The sequence below is a fragment of the Pogoniulus pusillus genome, chromosome 14, assembly GCF_015220805.1.
Source record: "Pogoniulus pusillus isolate bPogPus1 chromosome 14, bPogPus1.pri, whole genome shotgun sequence".
Taxonomy (NCBI): domain Eukaryota; kingdom Metazoa; phylum Chordata; class Aves; order Piciformes; family Lybiidae; genus Pogoniulus; species Pogoniulus pusillus.
The window spans coordinates 8268607-8285905 of NC_087277.1; the positions used below are offsets into that span (position 1 = coordinate 8268607).

The following is a 17299-nucleotide window of genomic DNA, read 5'->3' on the forward strand; positions in this document are numbered from 1 at the left end:
CCACATATCCAAAAGCAGAAACAACCAGCCTGAATTACCAATGACCTCATTTTTAAAGTATAAATGCATCTGCCTTTGCTCCCCCAAACAATGCCAGCTTTCACTGCTTATTAGCCCAGGTCTGCCACAAACACCTTTGGCACTGCTGCCTCAGTGGAAAAACACCTAAAAATCTTTCCATTGAGCTATTACTATAGCCTCCCAACCTCCCCTCTTGTGATTCACAGTTCACAGGACTAACATAACAGCTTGCTGGCTCAAGAGAGGTGCTGAGCCGAGCCGCACTCACAGCCCAAAACATGCTCAGTCCCTCATTCTACCCAAGCTAATGCATCTTCTTGTCCTGTTGCACCTCTAGCTTATCCAAGCTGCAAAAGCCTGCAGTCACAGATACACCAGGTGAGCTTCACGTAATGCAAGGTGGTGCTGGTGTGGCAGCAGCAGGTGAGAGGCTCCAACACTATCCAGCTCTATCATGTCCAAATCCAGCCCTAACATACCTTAACATGTGTCTCAAGTACAACAATTAGCACAACTACCCACACAGTATTAAAGGGACGTGGTATTTAAATAACAAAGTATGTGCATCACAAAACATCCAAGTCCATCATCTTTCCACTCGACAGGTAATTTGTTATGACAAAAACTACAGGATTCAATAGCAAGTATATAATACAAAAGCATTTATTAACTTCCATGAAACAGAATATGGCTTTAAAGAAAAAAATCTTCTTGGGTCCCTCTCGAACTTTTCTTTGTCCTAAGAAGGAGAGGAATTTGGGATAATAATAAAAAAGAAAGTTTAACCCAAATACAACCATCTTCTAGAAAGCTAAATGCGAAGTGAACGCTGGACAGCAGAATTCCACCAGTGCATGGAAATACAACCCCTGCCTCTACATACAAATAAAGAAAACACAAAAAGGGGCAGAGATTGTTTATCTCTAGCATCTAAATGTCTAAAAACTTAAGTTTTAAATAAAACATTCACTGGGTGTAAAGAGTACACTGCATAAAACACAGCTAAAAGAATTAAATGCATTCATCACTTAAAGTCTCGGATGTAACCTAGTAATGCATTTCTCCTGTGGGTTCATGAACCGATAAGATACAAAATGCTTCCAAAAACCCACCCTTCAGGAGTAAATATGGTTTGGGTTTTTAAAAATCTTTAAAGTCTTAAAAAATATTTGCTTTTTTTTTTTTTAGCAAAGCCATCTTGCAAAAGTTTACTCCACTGTCAAACCTGAAGAAGACGATCTGCCTCTCAAATAATTCACAAACTTTATTGAGTTTTTAAAAGCCTGATTACAGGACAAAACATGCATTAAGCTAAAATCCCAAAAATGTAACTGCAGAATGTTGTTATATTTGAAGGCTCATGTCCATAATAAATACTTGCAGCTTAAAAGCAGCTTGTAGTTTTTGAAGAGTGTTTAGTATATGAAAAAAAAAAGCAAAACTTCTATGTACTGTTCTTAAAATCCTGACATTACATTGCAATGGTTACAGCAAGAAACAGCTCAGCTGAAGACTGCAGAAAATCCCTGTCCTCTCAGGAGGCCTATGCTTGGTTATACAATACTACTCTGGAAACAGCACTTCACCAAAGGTCTGGCAATTGGCTTCTGATTAAAACGTACTCTGCTTTGTAACATTCCTCACAGGATTAAACCATAATTGATTCTGGCACTACACGTGGTCAGCACGACACACAGGGGGTTGCCAGTGGACGTGAGGCCCTTATGTAAAGGGCTGTTTTGTTTAAATGGAAAAAAGAGTGGGAGGGGGTGTAGAACAGTGAAATACAAAATGACTCAGAATCATCAAACAGATTTGTTTGAATCAGATAGTTTCAACAACCGCATCTGCAAACAGAAGGCCGAAGACAAGGACAGTGGCAGAGCTTCTGAACTGCTAAGGCAATTGATATATTCTTATTTCCATCAAAAAAGACAGACACTATCATTATGTACATCCTTCCAACTACTCAGAGAACACCGCAAGGTGAACTTCAGAGAAGCCATTGCCGTCAGTCTGAAAGTGATGGGGAACGGATTGATCGTGCACTGGCTGGACTGTTAGAGAAAGCAAAGGCATCCTTTTCCTTTTCCTTGTTATCATGTTTATGTTTATGCTTGTGCTTATGCTTGTGTTTCTTCTTCTTTTTCTTGTGCTCGTGGTGGTGATGATGGTGGTGGTCACTATGTTTTGAGGAGTTTGTTTCTTTACTATACACAGAGAGTGGAGCTGCTGAGACAGGGTGCATGTTCATCTCTCCTGAAGATTGTTCTTTACCTGGAAGAATGGATACAGTGAGATTAGTAAATGTTTATTTTGCATTGTTTTCAAGCACAAGAAATTCTGAAATATTAGATAAAATCTACAGTGTCACTTAAACATGCAAACACAATCTGGTTTTATACTGGATACTATCAGCTTTTTGACTTCAAATGTGCTGCTGAAGTTCCTGTACTAGCCATAGTTTTTACAGAAGTAAAAAATGCAACACCTTCAATAGCAGGAATTAAAGAGTGATAGTCTAAGGATAACCTTGTTAATGAGGGGAAACACTTGGAAGGTAGAAGACTCTGATTCCTTTAGGCAGAAACTGAATCAACTTACATTGCAAGAATGTGCTTTAATTACTTGACAGCTGTAGAAAAGCACCATTGCATTTCTGAAGGCAACTACACCCTTAAGTTATAGTTAAAATAGATTTTCTTCACAGCTGCTTTAAATGTTTGGTTCTGTTTTTATTCCCCCCCTCTAGTTTTTGGTGACAAGAAAAACTGTTAAATAACAAGGAATTTACAATACATAATTTGTAATTATCTTTATATTTGAAAATGGATTTTTTTTTTCCCTGGTACATTTTTTTTGGTTGGTTGGTTGATTTTCTATCTTTAAAGGCAAGAATGATTTGTGTCTGGTAATGATTCCTGGAAGTCTGAAGAACCAGCTCCCTGTAGTATGACAATGAAGCACAGAGAAAAATTTCCATGCAATTTTTCCAGCCTTATCCAAGAGATTAAGGACTGATTCAATCAAGCACATACTGAAAAAATTCTAGACAGCACAGATGTTCTAGGTTTTGTTTCTTTGTTTTTAAACGTGGCTGGAAAAAAACAAAATCTACATCTGCATGCAGTATTTAAAAGTCAGAAAACATTTATCCAGGGAGGACAATCAATGACTTACTATGGGACACGGTGCAATCTCTATTGCTTAAAGTCTTAATCAGCAAAAGTGATGTCTTTCTAGAAATATCTTTGGGCTCAACTACAAGCGGTGAATACGATGCAATCTGAAACTCCGTTGATGTCAGAAGGGAGGCTAGAGTAAAGTACCATAGCTTCCTGCAGACTAAAAATCTCTAATATACAAGTATTTTTTAAAAGTAAATTATTTAATCAGAACTATGCAGCAGTATGCTCATGTTATCAATGCAAGGATTTCCGCAGAGCTGACCATGACTTCACTTTTTAATGCACGCAAAGGAACAGATAGAAGGTAGGCACACAAATTCAAACTTCCACTGGCTGACTTCAATGCCCAGTTACTGTAATATTTGTTATGTTGTTACCTGGAACAGTTTTCAGTGTAGACAGCACCGAAGCATACTGGAACTGATGGAAAAAGGCAGAGGCTGCTTCACAACTTAACCATTTCTAATTGTATTTCACTTAGGGAATTCCAAACTGTACCTAAGATAATCCCCATTTCTTAAACTCATCTCTCTAGAGCATCCAGCTTTTGGACAAGAAAATTTAGCAGCTGAAAGGATGCAAAACCAATCAGAACAGTGGAAAAAAGAGTGTATCTAACTAAGACAAATAGAAAAGGCATGGTTTCTATACCTTAGAAAACCAAAGCACACAGTATTTGACACCGTTACAACAGGCCACAGTACTTAAAGGTGAGCTGTGGCAGTGACATAAACACAACTACCAGTAGCACAAGGTGGAGGTTAAGGTTGTGGCAAAAAGCCTAAAGACTAATTGGGGTTTGTCCATAAAAGATATCTAAAGATTATCTAGGGTACAGACATATTCTCAAGCTACAGGCACATGATGCATTAAAATATAGAAGGCAAACCAAAGCCAACTTAAAAGAGAACAAAAAACCCACACATGACATAAGCCTTTAGAACTTCACAGCTTCATTAGTTCCAATCTGTGGGTTATTTTTATATGGAAACTGAACCTGTAAGTCTAGACACTACTTTTGTAACAACCTGAAAACAAAGCTAAGCCTCTGAACTGTAAAAGTCTTAACCCAGTATAACTGGGCTAAGCACATGGGCTTAAGTCTTCCAGGATGATGCAGCAACAGTGCCAAGTACCAGCAAAGACCAAAGATGCAATCAGACCCTCTTGGCTCTGCTGCACTACTTGGATTTGTGCAAATGTCCCGATCTTTATTGAATTACTAGCTCTACTAAGGCAACAGTCTGCAACATCACTTCTTACTTCAGATGGGTTATGAAAAAAAATCTGGTATTTAAAGCAGTTAAACATCATTGACTGGAGCAAATTAGGGAGCAAATACAACAGCAGCGTAAGACAACAGGACTGATAGGGTGGTGACAAGCACCCAAGATCTGAAATAAGACAGGAAGACTTTCAGGAAGGGGAAAAATAGGATCCAACTGCAACTCAACAGCTACTGATGCTTAAGGAGACAGTCAACACTGGCACAATGTCAGCAAGAAAGCAAAGATCATTGCAAACCTCTACTGAGACAGTACTAAAGAGCATGCATACACTTTTTTCATAAATGATAGCTATCATCTGTTGGTTTTTTAAATGCAAAAGTGACAACTACCCAGAATATTTCCTCCTACTGCGGAAGAATGCTTTGAAAAACACTGATCCTGGCCAATGGCTCAGAAAAGATATGCACAGACTACTGAACTTGGTTATCTGTAAAATGAACAGACCTGTAAAAGCTCTACAAAAATTCTGTAGATTTGTACCTGTAAAATTCACTATTAACATTTTCTTCATTTAAATTAACATCTACTTAAAAGTTCATGCTGGGAACTTGCCAAACTAGGAAAGTAAGGCGGAACAAGAATCACTTTACAGGGGCCTTATCATCCTCACTTCAGCAGGAGTAGCAGGAAAGACAGCACTGAGCACTCCCTCTTCCTGCAGGGAACTCACGTCCTCTTGCCAGAAGGATCAGAACTGCACCCCAGGTTTCTCAAATCACAGCAACACACAATAAGTGGAGAGTGAGCCCAAGAGCTCACTTCTGAAGTGATTAGTAGCATTCCTTGGAAGAAAATGCACATACATGTGTCTGTCCACTTGGACCTCCTTCCATTTGGGATGTGGAGATTTCGAGGCAATTATTGGCTTTGCAATGTTACAGCTATGTGAATAGGTGCTTAAAATTACAACAGGATCACCATTCCAGGGGAGAAAGATCAGAAACTGTGCACACCTTGTCACAGGGACTTATACAGATGCTGTGGATATCATGAGAGAGAATAAAATACAAAAACAGATCTTGTAGTTTAGTTTTAGAATGACAGGGATTTACTTCATGATAAGCTTTAAAGTAACATTTTCTGCCACAATAAAAATTGCTGTCAGATAATAAAAATATTCTGCCCATCAACTATTGTTTTAAAGAATCACTGGTACGTGAACATGGAACAATATTGTTAGGTAGAGTGTTTTATTTATTTTACTCCTAATTTTTTATTAAGCCTTTAGAATTTGGGAATATGTAACTTCAGACTTTAAGATGCCAGCAACTTTCCTAAGATCTTCCATATGGTCTCTCCAGTACTTCTGATTTTGTATAAAGGGAATGGAACACCACAGGCCTACCCTAAAAAAAGCAAGCAAAAATTCATCATTGTCAGTGGTGTCCTCATAGCCAAGAAGTGTTCATTTATCTATTTGTTTGTGTGTTGATGTTTCCATAACTCCTTTTGGCAGGGAACCACTAACTAATGGCTGAACTCTGGAGGTTCTGGTGCCCTTATAGCTAACTCAGGGCAGATGCAGAGCACTGTGCTTTTTATACAGTTCAGACTCAATTCCTATTTACTACTGAATCTACACATGAAATGTGGTGATTTGCAACACAGGCTCAAATCTACTGTCATAAATGTACTCTTTAAACATTAATGACTACTGTAGTTTTCCCTCTGTGCCCTACTGCAGTATGTGCTGAATCCAGTTTCAAACCACTCCAGAAACAATCCAATCCAGCTAAATCATTATTTCCTGAAACTGCAGACAGTAAATGTGATAAAGATGACCATGGTCCAACCAACATTTATGAGTGTGGTCTAGACCTTCAAAGTTTTGTCTACATCTATATGGTAAACAGAGTGACCTACCAGGTTAGCAGTGCACATTTCCATTTTGATTATCCTGGAAAAGAGCAAATGGATTAATAGACTGGCCAAAGGATTTTTCTGATCTGAGCTGGAATGAGCAAGATGTGTCCTCAGTGTGTCCCATATGCGATCAGAAAAAGTGCTGCCAGTGCCCAGAGAACATTGATGTATTTACTTTTGTTTTTCCTTTTGCAGAAATACAGATGAGAACTGGATAATGCTTTGTATCAACTAGAAAACTACCAAAAATAGCTGGGGAAGTTCTACTTAAATGTTTAGCAGAATAGGTCACACAGACGGCTGAATATTTTCAATGTTAATTTTGAAGTATTATATTTTTGGACAAGTGAAATATTAAAGAAGTGTATCTTTATCTGGTTTCACTCAAATCAACGACCCCTGACAAGTCACTGTAAAGTCTGAGATGAGAGCTTAAATCTACTGCTTACAAAAAATCTGATCTTGAAATTCTTTTCACCTTGAGATACGAGTAGGAAATGCTACTACTATTCTTCATGACTTGATAGCAAATAGAAATCTGTTCTGATGCTATAAATATGACTTTGCACAGGTTTAGAGATTCCAAGGAAGGCTGCCATATTTCTAGTCCTTATAACACATGAATAACCAACACAACACCATTCTTCATGGAGTTCACAACTGAAGTTTAGTTTAACAGCTTCTTAAAAATTACTCAGACTCTGTTATAACTACCATAGTCCACAGTTCATCATCATAGACAGGATGACTACAAAAGGTGCTGTTATTATAGTACAAAAACCCTTAATGCTGCTGGAGTTACAATACAGGACCTCTTTCACTGCCTTTGTAGTGAAAGGTCAACCCTGACCTTTCACAACCATGAGAAGAGGTGTACAGAAAAAGAAAAGGCTTTAAAAAATGTTATTTTAAATATTTCCCTGGCTTTATGGGGATTGCTTTGAGATCAACAAATGCAAGTTATCATTTGGTGTGGTGCAGGGAGTGTAAGACAAAAAAAAAAAGCAAACCCATAGATAGGGCAGGATTTAGACCCCATTTGACCCTCCTCCTGGCAGCTGCTCTTTGCAGGCTGCATTTAGCTGATGACCTAACATTTCACGTGACATATGGGAGATAACACACAGCTGTGGGAGGAAAACTGAGTATGGACTAAGAGCCTTCCAAGTAAGAGTCACAGCACTGAGACAGATACAAGGTCTCACAGATTCATTAGCAAGATATTGGACTTCCAGAACTTGCTGTCAGTCTGTTTCACAATCATCACTCACTGAAGCTCAGCCATCCTCCATCACTGCTGAAAAAACTCCAAGGCCCTCAGGAAATATAATCTGTGATTTCTTTGCAAAACAGAACACTGCCCAGGGAGGTGGTGGAGTCACTGTCCCTGGAGGTGTTGAAGAAAAGACTGGATGAGGCACTTGGTGCCATTATCTAGTTGACTGGATAGGGCTGGGTGATATGTTGGACTGGATGATCTTGGAGGTCTTTTCCAACCTGGTCGATTCTATGTGGGACCAGATTTATTCATGTACACTTTTATTTTACCCTATCTGGTTCTTCTCAGAAACATGCCATCTCCTCGAGACTGAATTGTCTTTATTTACTCAGTCTGAAATTCATACATCTCTGCTTCTCCAAAAAATTACATGAATTAGAAATAGGTGAAATTTTAGAAGCAAAATATCATCTGAAGTGGGACTGTTTCTAACTGCACAAACCAAAGAAAATGAAAATAATCTCAAGTGTTTCAAAATTATATTGAAAAAGACTTACTATTTAAAATTAATTCTGTGGCAAAACCCAGCTTTTGCCTCATTTATTACCTAGGAAAGAAAACGTTTTCCAATGTGCAGAGTGTCTAAATGGCAGAGGTGAGAAAGGTCATCCAGCACACAAATGAAACTCAAAGTAGCTTTTGTCTGCTCTAAGTCTGCAAAAGCAGCAGTCAACTGGCCATATCCCACTCCTGATCAGACCTTACCCCTTTCTGAACTCTAGGGCAAACTTACTATGCAAGAGTCCTGCAGGACAGAGCTGGCGTACACAGCGTCCCACAAGCCCTATTTGTGAAGTATTTGGCAGAGTTTTGTTTATGACTTGATACTTCCATAGAGTGTGTAAATCCAGTTAAAAAAAAATTGCAAAATATCATGTAAGAATTATAAATACTAATCCTCGGCAGAACAGCTTTGCACTCATGTGCCCTGATGTGTCATTCTTTGCCGTAAGAGAAAATGTGATGGTTAACCATAACTACTGAGGACAAAATGCAAAGCAGCTCTCTGTGAAAGCTTTAAAGTAAAGGTTGTGGAGAATTAGGCTCCTAAAATCATGAAAACAACCTCTATGGAGTCTTCCCCTTTACTCTGCTGAAATGCTTTAGGCAAAAAGTTGTGAGTTTTGCTGCTCTACCTATCCAACTGAAATCCATCCTGGTGGAGCTGGCTGTTCAGGCACACGTCAGTAACCAAGGGCCATCTGGAATCCAGAAACTAGACCTCCTGGTGGTTTATGTCCCCATATGAACTTAATTTGTTTACTGAGCAATGACAGCAGTTACCTTTTATAAAAATCAAAACAACCCCCCTTACTGGCCAGAGCATCTGCCAAGGAAGGAAAAGCATTAAGTCCCAGGCCCCTAGGGGAGTATGAGCCTACAACTTCCACACTCCCAGCCAGCACCAAGGCATCAGCCTCAGCTGGATACTTGGAGCAGGAATGTCCACCAGTCCTTCTCTTAAACAAGGTCATTAAATTGTCAGGTCACAGGGAAAGCAGATGAAGTCACCTGTTAGCATAGCTAAGGACCTAGGGCACTCAAGATAGAACCAGTGCTCCAGATCCTGCTGCTAACTAAGGTTTACTTGTGTTTTACATTAGGCAACCACTGGATAAAACCAGAAAAACAAGCAACAGGGTAATTACTGTGAATCCTACTTTTAAGGCTACACACTTTTACACATTGCAGTACTGCAACCTTAAAACCTTGTTCTGGATGTGTCCCAAAGATCTCTCGAAATTTTTGTTACGTAGTCACACTACCTCAGCTTAAGTCCACTGGCACATTCTGGAACTAAACTTAAGAAATGCAGTTAAAGCATTTTCAGAAGATGAGAGTAAACACTGCATTTTTTTTGCTAGACACATAAGAAGGTGGAACCTCCCCAGTGAAATTCAACCTGCCTTAAGTTTTCTAAGAAACACTATAACTTGAGAATTTTTTGTTAAATATCTTCTGAAAAAAGATACAAAAGAGAAGCAGTGAAAGAGAAGAAATGCTTGAATGAAAGAAACCATTTAATGCACATATGCAATCTTTTCAGCTTTTGAAAATCCCTTCTAAGCATCTGTCAAGCTTCTGTGTTTTTCATCTACTGATGTTGAGTTGCAAAATTATTCCTAATCTTGATTTATTTGCCTTGAACGTATTTTTTTAAAGTTAATATTTAAAATTATTATTATTTTAAATGACAGCTATGACAAAATAAGTTTTGCCTCATTTCTCTTGGAGTGCTATTTCAGATTCATGCTATTTTATTCATTCCTTAGCTTTTCACTTTTATGGGCATGAAACATACTTGCCTTACTTAGATATGTATGAAAAAACCCACACAAATCCTCTCCACACTTCCTGCAATTAACATTGAACACTTAACCACCATCCTATGTATGTGAATAAGCAGCAGCAAAATATTCCAACAACTGAAACAGTTGAAAAATTCATACTATCATTTTGCCAATAAATCTGCTCATACCTGGTGTGGACGGTCGCTCCAGCATATTCAAATGGTGGTAAATAAAGGCTTGACTGTCATGAACTGTGTCCATATCAATTTCCTCCTCTTCTTGAGAGTTTGAGAACTAAGATACCAGGAAAAAAAAACAAACAAGCAGATGCTAATAACTTCTAAGAGTATCACTAAATACAAGTTATATTTTATTTTTGAGGTAAACTGGGGGTGAGAGGGAAAGGAAATGATATCTACCACTGCAAAGGGATAAAAGTTCAATAGAACTAAAAAAGGTCAGTGTCTTTTTTTCTTTCCAATTTACCTTGAAGCTGTGTGAACAAGAGCATCAACTGTCAACTTCAATTCTTGCCAGCCAATAAAGAATCAGATGGGAAGTGAATTTTGCCAAAACAAGCCTAACAACTACAGTACAGATATACACAACATGCCTTTTGTTTGAACACAGCTTTAAGGGAAGTCAGCAGAAGCCACTGCTGTTATTCCAAATACCCTACATATTGCCCAAGTTGAATTTCCATTTCTTACTCTGATTTTGAGTTTGACTTTACTGTCTTCATTCTTCTCTAGTATTTGCCCTGGCTCCAATGGAGACCCGAGTGGCATATCAGCCTTCCTCTTCACCCCCTGCTGATGACCAGAAATGCTGGATGCTGTTTCCTTAATAAGATGATCATCCTCCTGAAGCAGCATTAAAAGATTAAAATTAGAAGAGAGCAAGAGCCATGTTTCAGCCTAAAAGAGACCTGACAGCTGAAAACACTTCTGAGTAAAGCGGGTGACTTGAACAAAGTTTTCCCTGTAGTACTGGCAAAAAGTATTTCTAAAACCCTGTATGGATTTGTGCCAACCTCTCCTACAAACATAGCTTCTCTTTACTTCTATTCCTGCTCCTTCTGCATATCTAGCATTGGCATCTTCTCTGTCCCTTCTCACAATCATGGTACTGTTGGTGTGCAAGAGCATTTGCTGCTTGTGAATAGCCTTTCTATAAATCTGTGCCTGGCAGACTCTCCTCAGTTGAGATCTCAGCTGAAAAACTGTGATAACCTCTGATCTACATGTGGGGTTTAACCTAAATCTTCTTTTAGTTAGCTTTGAGAACTATTGCTCTCTTTGTTGAATACAAATCATAACGAGAACTTCGAACTTGGGGGTTATTTTGATTTCACAACAGCTTTTATTAAAACAAGACTTAAACTCTTCTGTAAATTACTGCTTAGAATACCAACAAAATAGTAAAAAGAACACAGAAATAGCAGGAGAGCCTACTAAGTTACACAGCTAGTAATCAAAATAAGGAGACAGGTGTTCCAACAAGTCCAAAACATAGACAGAAAAGTGAAGCATCCACAGAAGCAAACATAATTAAAGGCCCACTAAATGCTAGATAAAAGCTCTGTCACAGAATCTCAGGACCACATGCTGCTCCACTTGAGCTGCTGTTCTGTCCTACAAAGGATATCCCTGCCCCACAAACTCTTGCTCTGAATAATTCAAACTCAGCTTTCTCAAGTGCTTTATAACTTATCTTCCTCAGCAAGTTCAGTGTCACAAGTCTATCAGTATGGATTTTAACATGTTTGTGCTCTCAGAATAAAGTCTGCATCAACAAACCTAATCTGATGTATTCCATCACCTGTGAATTGCTTTTTCTCCTCAAATATGGATTTCCCTTTCTTCATCCCTATTTTTCAGTTCAACACACTGCTGTTGTGAAACACTGCTGGAAACACAGTCTTTGTGTTATGTAACTGGTTTGCTGTTTGGGGCTTTTTATTATTTAGAAGGAAATCCCCTGGATTTTGAGGGAGTCACAGTGGAAATGATAACCTTAAACTAAGGGTTAGGACAATGGGGATGAAAGATAGAAGATACAAGGGATGAAGTGTTAATTTAGGCTTACATGAATGCTGTACTTTCACACTAGTGTAAGCTAGCACAGCTGCTAAAAGAAGCAGCTTCCTCATCTTCCTCTTACCTTTCTGCCCTGGGATGCCACAAGCATTTCTGTAACTACACAATGAACTGGACTAGGTAACTGACGCAACAGGAAATCTGTGTTCATAAAGAAGTATTTTTCAACCAGATAATCCTGATCACTATGCAGTAACTGTGCTAGCACAAGGGGCAGTACAGGAAAATGAAGAATTAAAAGCAGATTTTTAAGAATTAAGACTGTTTGCTAAAAAAGTTTGGATGTTCACTGAACTGCAGCCTAAAAATCTGCCCAAAAAATGTCTCCTGCTAATTCTGATATTTATGCTCAGCAAATCAGAACTTAGTATATGTCCAAAAATATATAGTATAGCTCTAATGATATTTGTCTCCATCATAATTTTCTCCCCCTACTGGAAATACCCCACAAGACTGTTTTCACTCTCAGTATACTTTGGAATAAATGTGATTTAGATGGGACTGATGAAGTAATGGTAGACATCCCATTCAAAAGGGTAGAAAGAATTTCAAACATGATAATCACATGTTGACATTCTCTTTCAAGGCTTAATCCTAAGCAGTTTTAATCAAATGTAGTCTTTGAAATTAAGGATATTTCTCATTATTTCCATGTCTGTTGAGTTTTTCCCCTCATAATTAAACTTGTTCAACAAAAAAACCCTTAATTCTTACAGGAATGGCAGTTATTCTCAAGAAAAATATGACTGGAGTAGCTTATAATATCTATTTTCTAACTACACAATGGAGTATGTTAGGACTGAAGCCTCCAAAGCCAGAAAAAATATCAAACAGTGTATGCAATTTTTCAGAAGTTGTTACAAATCCTTCAAAGCAGACTACTAAATTGTCAGATTCAAGTGTTCACTGAAGATGTGCTAAAGTTCCAACTTTTACATCTCTTAATGTTGTTTTAAGAAAAAAAGGTATATTGATGTATTTTAAGAGGTAATAAATTTACTGATTGAAGGTTTTGGTTTGGAAAATTCCATAACTTGTCTATAAACAATATTATTAGAGTAGTAAAAAACAGTTTTAATCACAGCATCAAACATTTCTGTGAATCACATCATGTCTCATAAGCAATATACAAAAAGTTTTATAAAGAACAGCAATGATGAGACTAGGGGAAAAAAAGTAAAAACCTTGCATACACTATGCAAAACAGTTAGGAACAGCCAAAAAGGTTATGATATATGCCAGCTTCTCAAGTGGAAAGAATCAAGAGGAGTAAGATATACAATTAGCTTAGGTGATTCATGAGAAGCTTGAAGAAAACAGAAAACTAAAATAGCAACCAAAGCAAGGACTGAGCCAGCTGAAGGGATGTATGCAGATGGTTTGTGCTTACGGTGTTCTGAAATCCCACTGGCTGTCCGTGATTGTTAGCAATATTCACAGTTTCCTGATTATTTGCAACTGATTCAGGGATAATCGTTGGGTTAAGTACAGCCTTCTTTTCTTTGAGATTAAGAACAAGTCCAAGCTCTGGTAACGGTAAACAGGATGGTCTGCTGAGGCCAAAAAGTGTAAAATAGAGGTCCACAGCACCACATCGTAGTCTCCAGTCATGTGAAGTTCCTAAAATCCAAAGGAGATTATTGTTATTACAGAGATACAACCTTCTCTTCTCTGGCACATAAAATAGTTTAAGTGATCTAGATCCACCAGGGTATGATATTTTCTGTGATTAAGATACACTTCCCTCATTATTTCTGCCTCTTATTAACTCAAACTCACCTGCCACATCTTGTTTAAAAGGAAGACTTTGCTGTTTGGGTTGTAAACTGCCCAAGTTTAGTGGATCGACACTGGGGAACTAAGTGCTATAATAACATACTGAAAAAAGGAAAATAATCACATCCAGATGTTTTTATTTTTAAACTTTCACTTTAGGTTTTACTGGCAGACAATTAAATAGAACATTCTAATGCCAAACTGGCATTCCTCTATCAATGGATTTAGTTGCACTTGCCTATGTATTCCATGAAATGCAGTAGGAGCCTTAAGCCTGACAAGATTTCTACCCTCTGGAAGATACACTAATGGAGAACACAAATCGATAAAACACATATATGCTTTCTGATGTCATTACTATGCCATGTACTTCACTGCATACTCTTCAGTTTGTATTTGTACTGGATGTATGTATCCTTACTACAGAAAGCAGTACTTTATTAATTCTATTTTTCACCAAGAACTGTGTTGCTTTTATATCTTCATACACCAATGGTCAAAGCATGTTTGGCACCAATCACATCAGAAAGACATCTAACATCTGGTGCAACACTACAGATACCGTGATTCTGGTGTTAATGCAGTCCAGCTCTTGACTGATTGCAAGTTTATTGAACATATTGTTCTGCAGCAGGAATAGAACTATATCTAGTAAACACGACATAGGCGTGTCCACTGCTATGTTAATGTGGCTGTGCAAGACCTAGCACAAAACAAAATTATTAAGACCTATCACTGTAAAAACTAAATAGTGTTTTCTGTATGCTTAGCTGTACATACCCTTTCCCAAGTGAAAGCAATATGAATATTGATCTGAGCATTTCTAACATTAAAATACCCCACAGAGAATGACAAATATTGAAATCAAACAAGTACTAAACCCAATCCTAACATTTTAACAATAAATAATCTACACAACTTCTTTGACTAGTACATCTTAAAATGGCATGACAAATTCCCATTTGCTATCGCTCCACTTTTCCAGCTTAAATTAAGCTTAAATACAACTAATTGCTGTGTTTCTCTGCCATCTCTGGAATATGTGAACATTATCCATTTAATGAAGAATAACACAGAGGGAAAAAGAGAGGGAAAAAAACGATTACAAAGATTACATCTATTAGAGTTTCCTTCTGTTAAATGAAAACAATTCATGATTCTAGAACCATGCAGTTTCAAACCTAGCTACTAACTTGTCTCACATTGACAAACATTTTTTCAAGGCACCTTGCAATGCTACAGTTATTCCTTACAGAAAATAAACTGGAACATTATGTCATCTTGATGCATAAAAATTTAAGTACTTAAAGCTCCATAAACCATAACAAGAATGTATACCCTATTTGTTACTTGCAAAAAGAGGCAATGGTTGTAAGTAACACTGCACACACTCTTCTCTCAAGAAAAAGGAAAAACAAACTCTCTGATGGGAACATCAAAACTGTTTATTTTCTGTGCCTGACACTTGGCAAATCCTACAAAACGGTACTAGTAGTCTCCCCACTTCAGCCCCCGGAGTGTAGACATCAACTTTTAAACACTAAAAATTATGATACACAGAGAACAGACAGCCTTCAATGACTTAAAAAGCTATATAAACGTTTATACGTAATCTATGGAGTAACGTGCCAGATGTTAAAAGGGCCATTTGTCAGAGCTGGATAAAATGGCTTCAGTAATGAAAAACAGGTCAATGGCAAAAGATGCAAGTCCTTCTCTCATTAGGAACTTTCCTAATCACACAAGTCAAATTGAATCTTGGTTTTCTAATACACTTCTACAAATCTCATTTTAATTATCTATGCAAGTGTTATCCTCTCATACTCTCAGTTAAGTAACAGAAGACAAAGACAGACTATCTAATCTAAAGCAAACTATAAAGGGAACAAACCACCGTTTGAGAAAACATTTGCTCTGAACATATGGGTCAAAAAAAATCATCCTGTGGCAAAGTACATCAAAGCACATTACAGTAGCAGACAAAAGAATGACAAAGACTGAAAGTTATGGCAGTATGTACATGATACTGAACTCCAGAGACTGAATTTTCAGTTTCTAACTGTCAAAAGTAGAGAGCTCTTGGCATATTCTGAACTAAGTCTTTAACACTTAATTAAAAAAATCCTTACAATAAAACCAAAAACCCCCAATGAGACAACAAACAAAGAACCCAAACAACCTGAATTCATCAGTTTCCAAAGTTGATCTACCAAAGCTTCATTGCATAAAGGGGACTCCATGTTCTTGGTAAAAGGTGGATTCTTAGTCAGCATATCCAGAATCTTATGCCTGAAAGACAGACAGAAAAAGGCATCTTTATTTTATCCAGGTGAACACACCAAGTACACAAAGTCTGTTCAGTTCTACAAACTTAGACAAATACAGAATTTATTTCAAAATGTTAACCAATGTTTCAGGATTTTAGCTCTTCTGTCCACAATGTGCACAGGCACAGCTACCATCAGCAATGTAACTCAGAGATGAGAAGTAACAGTGCAAAGCAGCAGGATGTTATTACCCATAATTTTTAACAGTAAGGTATAAAATTGTAGGCTACATTATACTCTTTAGTAGCAATCGTTTTTGCACACAGGCAAATAAGCCTCTTAGATACATCAAAGAATTCTTAAATAACTTTAAAAGTTTATAACTGATACTAAAAAAACCCACTGACTTGTAAACTTTTCTGGCAAGGAACACAATCACTTCCTAAGTTATGCCGGTGTACACAGGCTCTGCACTACCATGTTTGATCACAGTATTTACACATTAAGCTAAAATTAGACATGTTTTCCTCCATTTTCTTCCTTTAAATCTGGCCTTCAATTTTATGAATTAAAATAATTATTTGATTAATTACTTATTGTTTAACTATTTTCCATCTATAGCCAGCCTTCCCCTTGCTGTCTTATACATCTAGGACAAGAAAGCTCTTGTAGACTTTTTTCCTGCTTTTTCTTTCAGAAGAGGCTTACTGCTTATTGTGTTCAATTAAAAATTAAACCTCCTCTTTGAAAAGCTATAAATCAAATCAAATCTCCCTCTGAGACTGAAGCTAAACCTCCTCTAGTGAGTCTAACTGCATCTACTGTTGTTAACAAGAATGACAGAAACAAAACAGAGAACAATCTTGTAGCTGTGATCCTATGTTAAGGAAAAACAGTAATTATGAACCTTGATTTTAAAGGTTTATAATCAGTGTGCTACAAAATCCAATCACTCATTGGTGAAAACAAAGTTGAAACAGACAATACCAGAAATTACACCATATTTTCATGTTGTCCTTTCACCCCATCTACAGTCTAACAACTGCTTTACACTTGGTGGTGGCAAAACATTGTGTGCACTATGTCTCAGTATTTATCTTGTCTAAGTACCACAAAGTCTTACTGTCATATGCAACATCAAATTTCTATACTTCATGATCAGGAAACGACCTCTTAACTTCAGAATTCCACCACGCAGGTAGAACATAAAGAAGAAAAATAATATA

General features: G+C 37.5%; 1 protein-coding gene across 4 annotated transcripts in view; it reads right to left on the reverse strand.

Annotated features, from left to right (window-relative positions):
* Window positions 1-668: 668 nt before the first annotated feature.
* TAF2 (TATA-box binding protein associated factor 2) overlaps window positions 669-17299 on the reverse strand; it is a 49840-nt gene continuing 33209 nt past the window's right edge. For 2 of the 4 annotated variants that reach the window (XM_064154202.1, XM_064154203.1), the window contains 5 exons: window positions 15986-16095; window positions 13421-13650; window positions 10642-10794; window positions 10120-10225; window positions 669-2298 (listed from right to left, as the gene is read on the reverse strand). In XM_064154202.1, the coding sequence (XP_064010272.1) occupies window positions 2033-2298; window positions 10120-10225; window positions 10642-10794; window positions 13421-13650; window positions 15986-16095 (865 nt within the window). In that variant the 3' untranslated portion in view covers window positions 669-2032. The remainder of the gene's footprint in view (window positions 2299-10119; window positions 10226-10641; window positions 10795-13420; window positions 13651-15985; window positions 16096-17299) is intronic. The other 2 variants (XM_064154204.1, XM_064154206.1) reach the window with 1 other exon arrangement.